Below are 10,789 nucleotides of genomic sequence, written 5' to 3'. Positions count from 1 at the left end.
GAAATTGTTGAATATTTTCCATTTTAACATTTTTTCCTTGTTGCTTCATTTTCTTATTCTCACTGTTAATTCATGGGAGGACAGTAAATCAAAAATGTGTCACTGACTTTATAGAATAACTGGTTTGCATGTAAAATGAACAAAAACAAAATATTGTTTTGTAGCCATATAATGCAGGGATAACTCATCATTTAATATGATCAAATTGTACATTTTTTCTGTTTAATGCAATCACCTACAGATCACAGCAGCTCACACACATGTCCTTTTACAGGCTGTATTTCTACACGAATAAGCCACAGAGAAATCTGCATCGGTTATTTGTGTCCAGTCTGCCTGCTGAGGGAGAAAGAGAGAAAAATAAAAAAAGCAGCCCAGCCTGTGCTGCCAGTGAGGAATTCAGGTTAGTCCCAGAGGACATCACACCTGTCAAGGAAGCAGGATGCAATAACACCCTCCATCCCAAAAAATAGATCTGAGGAAACATTATCTAATACAATGAAAAATAGATCTAAGGACCTGACAAAGCAGATAAAATAGGAAAACAAGCTTGCAGTAATAGCTTTTATACTGCTTTGATAGGCCTCTAGTATTTGGTAAGCAAAATAAATAAATAAAATAAAAAAGGAACAGATGCAGAAGTAGGTTGCTTGAATGTGAAGGGATGGTTTTGATTGGGGGAAAAACATCTGTAATTGAAGCTATACTGTTAACTTATTTTGGCTCCAGTGTGACAGACTGGTTGGGAATTGTGGAGTCAAACTGGTTGCAAACAGCCTGAGGAAGTACCTTCTTTTCATTTCATTTCTTTTCCTTTTTTTTTTTTCCTTACACTGGGAGACCGCCCATCTGCGCGTTTAATCCACATTTGCAAGCAACTCCTATCTTCCTCCTATTTTACCATCACTGTCCTGCTCCCAAACTGCCTTTTTCCTCCTCACATGCTTTTCACTGCAGTCGTCCGCCGGCTTCCTCCAGCCTCCCTCTCTCTTTCTCTCCCCCCTCCCTCTCTCTCTCTCTCTCTTCTCTCTCTCTTTTTTTCCCTTTCCTCCTATTTATGAAAACGTCACTTCAAGTCCCTCCCTGTTTGAATCTCATTAGTTTCTTGTGTGTTTCTCCCTGTCAATAATCCTGAATCCAGACTCTCTCTATTTCCATCCCTCTCTATCTGTCAATCAGCGCCGCCTTTGAACTGAAAACCACTCCGACCAACTTCAACTCACTCAATCCGAGCGGCTCGGCTCCTTCTCCGGCTTCCTTTTTCTGCCAAGATTCCCTTCTTTTTTAGTTTTGTACCAACCGCCAGAGCTTTGGAAAACGCCAATACAGACCCCAAACTTAAACTCGGACTTCCCTGATCCCCGAGATCAAGGGTTTAAAACTTTGTGTTTTTGCCCCCTTAAAAAATATTTTTTTGCTCGGGAAAAAATGCCGCAGCTCAACGGCGGTGGAGGGGACGATCTGGGTGCAAACGATGAAATGATTTCCTTCAAAGACGAAGGGGAGCAGGAAGAGAAAATTTCGGAGAACTCCTCGGCAGAAAGGGATTTAGCAGATGTCAAATCTTCACTTGTAAACGAGTCGGAAACGAATCAAAACAGCTCGTCGGATTCAGAGGTAAGTTAAAAAAAAGACAGAAATAGGAGGATCGATCGGCTGTGTTAAACTAGGGGCCTACATTTGTATTGTAGCTCTGATAGACTTGAGAAGAAAGTTAACTATCAAGCCTTCGTCGCCCGTTGTGTTAACTTTAACGCAATCCCTGTGTTTCATTGCATTTCAAGGCGGAAAGACGGCCTCCGCCTAGATCTGAAACTTTCAGAGACAAAACAAGAGAAAGTTTAGAGGAGGGTGAGTTTGTGCTTTATTATTCCCGTCTTGTTTTTTTTTTGTGGTTTTTTTTGCACTATGACATTATGTGCCCGGCGGAGGGGATCTGCTCCGCTTTATTGCTCAAGTGCATTTTTTTTAAGATTAAAAACTTTTAAGGCCACTTTATAAAAAAAAGTTTTCTTCTTTTCCCCCCCCGCCATGTTAGCTGCGAAAAGGCAAGATGGAGGGCTGTTCAAGAGCCCACCGTACCCGGGCTATCCATTTATAATGATCCCCGATCTCACAAGCCCCTACCTTCCCAATGGATCACTTTCTCCAACAGCACGCACAGTAAGTTCATTTATTTCAACTGTATGTGCACACACTCACTCACACACACACACACACACACACACACACACACACACACACACTCTCCTCACACACACACACACGCACACGCATACATACACACACACACACACACACACACACACACACGGACTCCCGAGCAGGCAGACGCGGAGAGTTGTCACCCCAGAAATGCAACCGAGAAAAAAAAAAAAAAATGTAGAGCCAAGTTGTGCAACTCTTGCTGAAGTGTTCAGTACAGTGGCATGTCCGTATGCAGCCTGTGTGTGTGTCCTGAGCAGCAGCTAGCATGCTAACACTGCTAAAACCCCCCAGAAAAAAGCAGCACATTTTGGGTTATTATGGCAGCACATGTGGCATTTTTACTGACATGCTACCATGTTGTTGTTTTTTTAAAACTTTCACAACAACTTTTTTTTTTTTAATGAAACGCATGAGCAGTGTGGAATTTGTATTGTTATTATTATTGTGCAGGCTCCACTGCATTACAGGCTACAAGTGCATGTTTTTAAGCCACTGAATAATGCAATGGGCTTGTGTGCACAGCCTCATCAAAAATGCCCTTTTTTCCTAACACAGGCTGCATGAGCATTCAGACCTGTACACTGGCTTTTTGACACACTGCAAAGCAGTGTGAAGCAGTGTAAAACCACACAAATAAAAATCAATATGCAAATGAGCTTTTCAAAGTTATTTGCATGTGTCAAAGCGTGTAAAGGCATTATGTGAAAGGTGCATGCATTCAAATATGACAGTTCTTTTTTTCCCCCCTCTCTCCGAAACAATGGATAATTTTTATTTTCTCATTGATATATTTCTATTTTTTATAAAAGTGTGATTTTTATTGAATGGATATAATTCTGCAACAGTGAACTGTGCTCTGCATGTGCACCACCTTTTGCTGCTAAAGAAGAATCCATTGCCTTTAAAAAAAAAAAAAAAGGAAAAAAAGCATGTGCTATGTAAACCCATATTTATAAATAAATTCATGTTATTTATTTAGACACAATCAGCCACGCTATAATTATGCACACTTACTCATTTGCTCAGTACCTCACCAGTCCCACTGGGCAATGGCAATCCTTAAGCGGCATAATTTTCTCAACCATGGGTGTTTTTTTGCCCCCCTATTTTAAACGGTTGCAATTACAAGTCTGCGCTTTAGGACCTGTCATCTCATTTTACAAGGTTAAGGCAAAGACCAGGCATTAGGAAATGTGACCCCTCCACCCCCACCACCACCGCCACCACCTCAGTTCTGGCTAACGAAACTGATATTTGTCACCTCCATTTTTAATTTTTTTTCCTGTGCGCTTTGCACACCTTGAAAATAAATGCACATCTGACACATAATGCCTTCTTTTGTGTTTGACACAATTTCTGCTTCTGAGTTCAACATGATCACTCAAGAGTTGCACGCAAAATAATTTTTTGCTGCCTACACAATCCTCTCTATGTGTGTGTGTGTGTGTGTGTTTTATAATTTCAAAGATTTGATCATTCCCAGCATATGCACACATGAGAAACATTTTGCCATTCTTTGCCTCTTACTCAACCAGCCTTGTTAACGCTACCGGCTGGTATGTGGAATTAGTCACTCATTATTCTCATCAGTACTGACACAAACACTGATGCACAACAACACACATGATCTGGACTGAAGCACTTCCTTGTTTCAGAGATTTATAGTTTTCTTTGTGACTGTCTGTACTATTCTGTGAGCGCTCATTTCATTGTGCTTATGCAGCAGTTAGAAAAGCAGTAAATGTGTGCAGTGTGGCTAAAGGATGCTGCGGCGACACAGTGTTGACCTTTGCTCTCTCCTAATTCCACCTCCTAAATGTTAATTTCAGGCAAATTTCAGAAAAGGAAGTATCTTTTTTTAAATAATTTTTTGAAGACACTCTCCCTGATTTGTTACCTGTTGTTTAGTGACCTCTCTGAATGCGCCACATTCTTGTATTCAAGGTTACAAAATGTAAAAGTCCAGTGCAGACTGCTGAAGTGGTGCTTTATTCGTTTTAAAGAAGACAACATTTATTACAGCTTAATTCACAGATCTACCTGAGCAGTGAACATGGTTTTTGGCTCGCGGTGGTCTTCCTACTGTACAGCCTCGGCCCCCACCGTCTGCAGCGCCCTGTGTGTCCAGCCATTAGAGCTTTGAAGTCAGCGGTCGCTGTAATATAAATGTATTAGACTTAAAGCTGGCATAAATAATTCACCTGGACATTGATTAGCTGTCTTGCTCCCTAACATGTCACGTTGAGGCACTGAATATGACTGCTAGTATTATTGGAATGAGACTTTCTCTGTCTTGTCATGAAAAGCTTTGATTCTCGCTTCTTCTCCCTTCATTTTTCTCCTGGTGCTCCTCTCGGTTTGGGCGACGCTGTGATATTTTTAGGATGTGGATTTCAACATCAAGGCCTTTTGAATTGATTTATTTTTATTATATATTTTTGGGAGATGATTTTAATTGAGATTTAACATTTTTGTGTGGCTAAATTCACAGGCCTGTCTCAGCTGGAAAATGTAATAAATTTAGAATTACCCTGTCGTCTGGCACTGATCCTGATATATCAGGACATTTTACCTTGTTTCTGAGATTTTTGTTTTCACATGACTTAAGGGAGAAAAAAAATTCTCCATGTGGTTACCATAATTTGTTTGACCTCTGGGAGGCATAATCAGTGAGAATTTGTTTTTCCTACCACCTTAGTCCAAGAAGGCTCACAATTTAGTATCATTTAGCAATTTGACATGACGCTGTGCTTGGGCTTTAAAGGCCTTCCTGCCCTCCTCTCCTCCTCTCCTCTCCTTGCCGTCTCCCTCCTCCCTAAACCTCACACAAAGGCCTGCTGGATCACTGAGTGCAGGTTGAATTGGAGAAGTGGCCTGGCCAGTTCACCCCGGTTTTTCTATCTCTTTTCACTTTCCCCCCTGTTCCCTCTTGCTCTCTCTCTCCCTCTATCTCCCTTCCTCTCTCTGTCTACCTTTTGTTTTGTGCTGATGCTAACGTGGGGCTTGTGAAAAAAGGCGGTGGGTTAACTCCGGTGCTGTGGGCTAACATCACACCTCAACAGGTCTGGAGACTGAGAGGCTGAGGGAGGGAGAGCAGGATCTGGGCGGCCAGCTCTCCTGCATCGGGGCTGCAGGGCCGTAAATCCACTGGCTTTATTTACTGCCTCTCGGACTTATGAATGTTAAGATATTTGACGCCACCCCTGGCCCCATAATTCTCCAGGCCTGGAGAATTTTGGCGGAGGTTTTAAGTTTCGACGTATAATTACGAGTAGTTTAAAAAAAGAAGGGAGGGGGGGGGGGGGGGGGGGGAAATGAAAATGCAACACCAAGCATCCACCTCTGTGTTTTGAGTGAAAAAGGACGCTCCCAGAACCCGTGGCGATTCCACTACAAGGCGGTGGGAAGGCTTTGTGGTTGAAACAATAGCATTTCCCTCTTTGTTTCAGTGGTGTTGTTGTACCAGTATCGCTCATGTTGCAGCACATATTAAAAAAAAAATCCATTTCACACAGGCTGACTACTTCCTTTTAACATTATTATTTTAGGAAGAAATAATGGTGGATTTTATGGTCAGATTATTGTAATGAACATTCACGAGTGAATGCAACACCACCTCTTTTGTGCTCACGTGCACACATTGCTGTGGCCTTATCTGTTATAATTGACACAGACAGACAGTATCTTTCTTAAATGTGGCAGCAACATAAGCATAACAATGGTATATCATATGGATTATGTGTGTTCGGCTGCTGTAAATGGATTTTTGGCTGTGACAAGAGGAAAGATAGTTTAATGCGGATTTAAGGGATAGGGCCCACACCTTATCAAATTGGCTTTACATGTTAATAGGGCCTAATTGGTGTCCGCGGGGGGTTTGTGGCACGACGCGGCTGCATCTTGTGCCTCTAGCCGCAAAATGCACTCTGAATTTAGTTGGAAGGTTGCGCTCCTTTTGTCTTGCAAATCACTTTTGTTTACAAAGTATGGCGGAAGCAGCTCCCGCTCTGTCTCTCCCTCCCACTACTCCTTTTTGTGCTCATTCTCTTCCTCTCTCTCTCTCTCTTCCTCTCTCTCCCTCTCTCTCTCACTCTCACTCTCTCTCTCTCTCTCTCTCTCTCTCTCTATCTCTGTCTCTGCTGTTTCTCTCATCCTATGTGAGGAGAGGGGAAAGAAAAGGTCCTTATTTTTTCTTCGACTCAATAAACAGTCATAAAAAAAGTACAATCTGCTTTGGATTTGAGGAGTTAAGTTAAAAAAAGGAGGGGGGGGGGCTGGGGGCTGGGAAGCAAAGTTTGGCACCATTAAACTAAAATTGGGGCCTGCTAGACATTAGCGGTGCACAGCACATTCTCAGAGCTTAATTAGTCCGAACTGTAATTGTTCATGGTCTGCCAATAGGAGTAATGCTCAGGAAAAGTGGAGTTGCACTAAATCGGCCCAGGGTTTTTAAAACAATAAATCACTCGCATATTTGTGCCGTGATTCAGATGGAGGCTCGACCTCTCCCATCTCGACATGTGGTAAATTGTAAAGTCAATGAATCGCAGATGTAGAGGTGGGGGGTGGTGGTGTGTGTGTGTGTGGGGGGGGGACTCAGAAAGAGAGGGAGAGGGAGTACAGTAAGGTTTTGTTATTGCCTGGTGAATGAATGGAAGATTTGTGCAGTAAATATTTACTGAGGATATATATATATATGTATATACATATATATATTTTTCTCTCTCAGTTAACGGGGCTTAATTGTCTAATGCTGATGATGTTGGCAAGCTGAGCCGTGTGAGAGCTTATGCACCCGTCGATCTGTCACTCTGCTTGAAACACCACAAAAGGCAAAAAAAAAAATCATTCAGTTTGTGGGTGTGTTTCTAATCAGATTTTTAACTAGTGCAAAGGGAGTCGTGGTTCCCTGGTGGCGGTGTGAGCTGGGTTAGGGTGTAGCTAATGTTCAGCTGCAGTCAAGTCTGGTTTGGAGCTGAACCTTTTTTTAATTAAATCATTGATTTCATTGTTTTTAATGCAATGACAGCTAATCTGATGCCTAATTTAGACTTCAATGCAACAGATTATGCCTGTTACTCATTTAGCCTGGATGAAATTAGTTTTTTTGTAAAACACATTATTATCAGGACGGTTAAATCTATTTTCACCTCCTGTATCCTTCCCTGTTTCTGCCAGTGAGCCACCACACTCTGCTTTTCTGTGTTTGAGCAAAGAAAAAAAGGCATTAGTTTAGCAGCTGTGCACTGGTGCCCCCTCCTCAACCCCCAATAACCCCCCCCTCTCTCAGCACCCCCCCTTCCTTCGCTCCTGCTTTCTCCCATGCATTTCTATAGCGCTCTACACAAAGATAGTACTGTACATCTGGAATGCAACTTTTGTCATCTGTTAAATATAGGCTAGCTGCTGCTGCTGGCCCACAGAGCTTGGGGCTCCCTGAAACATGGAAATTAAATTAATCTGTGTGTGTGTGTGTGTGTGCATGTAGCCACCAGTTAAATTTGTATACAGAGCATGCTGATGCTTTATTTTTATTTACAGTTTTTCCTTGAATACAGCACATTTTGCAATCGCAAATTTGGTTTTAAAGCAGTGCAATAATGTGCACAAAAGCTGATATTTATTATTGAATCTATTCTCATGTATTTAGTCTACAGTACAGTATTAAAGCCTATAAAACTGTGCTTTTTACAATATTTAATCGTGACTATATGACAAAATCCTGGAAGTATTTGCAAAAACTTGCTGTGCTATAATATTGCTCTTCTTGAATTGTACATTTTTGCAGGTCAGTGCTTAGCTGTTCCATTCATTATTATTAATTGTTAAGTGGCCTCTAGTACAAATACACATGTTGGTTGCTAGAATGTGAAGCTTCTTCTCATTTTCCAGCCAACAGAGTGAACTTACATGGAACTGTTTCAAATAAACAGATACTGAAAATGGCAATAAGATAATTTGAGGTGATTGCTGGAAATTTTATTGACAGTGTTACTGTGGTGAATCTAGCTCAAAAGATAAGGTTAAAATGACTATTGATTGCATCTTTTAGATATGAAGGTTATGGTTAGGGTTAGGATTAACGTGATTCAAGGGATTATTACATAGAATCTGTATTTTTTTAAGAAAGAGTCATAATTACAAAATCACTGTAAATGTAATTTCATAGCGAGGCAGTTTTAGTGTTGAAGAGTATTTCAAGTATTTACTCTTGTAGGGCTGTGATTGTGCATTTAACTGGATTTTAACTTCAGTGTATTTCTGATGGACGACAAGAAATTCACAGAATGTTATGTGAAGAATTGTTTGAGCTCAGGTATCACTCCAGAAATACTTCTGGTATGTGCATTTTTTTTCTCCCCATCTTCTTTTCCTCGCCTGAATGTGCATATTTCTGTAAGTTCATTCATAATAGGACCAGAATGCTCCAGTAGCCAAATGAGTTCACCAGTAGCAGCAGAGTGGGAGGGAAAGCATGGGGCGGGAGGGGGCAGAGAAAAGCGGGAAATGTGTGTTAGGATTGTGTGTGTGTGTGTGTGTGTGTGTGTGTGAGTGTGTGAGTGGAGGGAGGACGGAGGGGCGACGGCAGGGGGGGGTGCTGGGGGTCGGACGCACAAAAGCCGTCTGAATGGAGCGCATAATTGCTGTTAATGCCAGGGCAATGAGAGCAGCGACAGTTCCTGGTTAGATGTCCAAACAATAGTGCCCCTAGGCTTCACATTTATCTTCCCGTTTAAAAAAAAAGAAAAAGCAGTAGGGACTGTGTTTCAGTTTTCAGCCACGCTTGACGAGCAGGCATGTGTTCATGTGTGTGGTTTCTGCCCCCTTCCACCACCACGCTTTCCTCCACGTCGCTGTCCGTGCTTCCCACCCTCATCGTCATCAAAAAAAATTTCCCTTAAAAGCTGCGAGAGGGCCGCTGTGATGCTGGAGGAATTCTGGTGGTGCCGGCCTTCTGTTTGGATTGTGGAGTGTGTTTGGGAAGGGTCAAAGTGCACCAGCGCTGACATGCTTTTCGTTGAGAAAGGAGCTTCCCCTCTCACCCTTTTTTTTTTTTTTTACAACAACTGATAGGGAGTGCTTGAGCCTCCATTGGAGTTTTTTTTTTTTCCCTCCAGCTTGTGTGTGTATGTGCACAGAGGGAGGAGGTGCCACACTGCCATCACAGCTCTTAATGATCATGTCGGGCTAGATAATGACTAGCCGTGCCAGTATGCAGTGAACACCTGTGGTACACCCGCCTTTTATGGATGTGGTAGAATGCTCTGGAACGTACCACAGTAGAAGAATCTCATTCATGCGAACACCTTTTTAAAACCAATACTAATTATTATTTTTTTTAACTTCTCGTCTAGTAAATGAATAATAAGACAGTAGTGGAAGAAAATACTGGTATCTCTTGTACAACATCATCAAATCTCATTTTTAGCACAAAATGGAAACACAATGGCTCATGTTACCACAGCTCATGTACATTCTGCAATATTTTGATTTATTATGAGACATATACATAAATAATATAAAGTTCCACTTCTAGTATCAAAATGAGTTCAGTTTCTAACAGTACTTTATGCAGATGCTGTTTTTCCAGCAGTCTTGTTTTTCTATCTTGTATCTCCAGTCTTAATGTAGTCAAGGGACTTTGTGTATATAGATAATCTGTTCAAAATGGCTCAGATGGGAAGGAGGCTTTTTGTGTGTGCTAAACACATTATGGAGGAGTTTAAGGTGATAAAACTCCAGTCAATGTATTTTTAATCTACTAATTAAACTTTTAATTGTGTGAGGATAAGCTCCGAGGGGTGTGTGTGTTTGTGTGTGTGTGTGGATATGTGCGTTTGAGTTTGGGAAGCGGCGCGAGTGCACTAATGAGGTGATCGTCTGCTTGTTTGTCGTTAAAGGTGGTGGATTCATAAACTGCCTGCGAAAGGTGAGGGAGGTTTTAGAGTGCAAGCAGAAATAAATTCATCTACTAATCTGCGGATTATGGTGGGATTTGCAGGAGAAGAAAAAAAAAAAGAAAAACTGTTGGCGAGATTACTTAAAAATGTACAAGGCTAATAAAATGTAACCCCTTTCCACTGACGTGCAGTGTGGAGCAGCGTTAGATTCCTGAGGAAAACAGATTAAGAGTAAATTCCCATGTTAGCTCTTTAACCAGCTGTTAGAAACCTATTTACACACAATAATAATAATACGCCTCTTGTAGGGAGACAGCTGTCAACTTGTGTACACAGCACTAGATAACATTTCATATGAACAGCTTGTTACATCCACACATGGTCTACCCCCCCCCCCCCCCCCCCCCCTGCACGTGAGCACTGAATTGCCAACCATTGTACAGGTAGCAGTGTATGGAGTGGATGAAGTGTTTATTTTGCTCCAAAATTTGGCATCAAGGAATATGTTTTTTAATGTAGATGTAAACAACTTGTAGTGTTATTTCTATTTAGCTTTTTTCCCTATGATTTCATTCAGACATTTTTGAATTTTAAGTTGCCTTTCAAATAATATTTTTCTATTTTTTTACCTGCCGAAATGGATGTTACTGAAGCTCAAAACACGTGTATGGATGTTGTTT

At 41.5% G+C, this 10,789-nt stretch overlaps 1 protein-coding gene across 23 annotated transcripts in view; it reads left to right on the top strand.

Annotated features, from left to right (window-relative positions):
* The first annotated feature begins 1,136 nt into the window (after positions 1 to 1,136).
* tcf7l2 (transcription factor 7 like 2) overlaps positions 1,137 to 10,789 on the top strand; it is a 90,820-nt gene continuing 81,167 nt past the window's right edge. For all 23 annotated transcript variants that reach the window (XR_009927653.1, XM_062443031.1, XM_062443029.1 and 20 more), the window contains exons 1-3: positions 1,137 to 1,617; positions 1,785 to 1,851; positions 2,039 to 2,163. Coding sequence is in view for 22 of the 23 variants with exons in the window: in XM_062443031.1 (XP_062299015.1) it covers positions 1,429 to 1,617; positions 1,785 to 1,851; positions 2,039 to 2,163 (381 nt within the window). In the remaining variant the exon portion in view is untranslated. The remainder of the gene's footprint in view (positions 1,618 to 1,784; positions 1,852 to 2,038; positions 2,164 to 10,789) is intronic.

Source organism: Scomber scombrus, chromosome 21, assembly GCF_963691925.1.
Source record: "Scomber scombrus chromosome 21, fScoSco1.1, whole genome shotgun sequence".
NCBI lineage: Eukaryota > Metazoa > Chordata > Actinopteri > Scombriformes > Scombridae > Scomber > Scomber scombrus.
The sequence above is the reverse complement of the archived record's forward strand: the minus strand, read 5'-3'. Positions and strand labels throughout refer to the sequence as shown.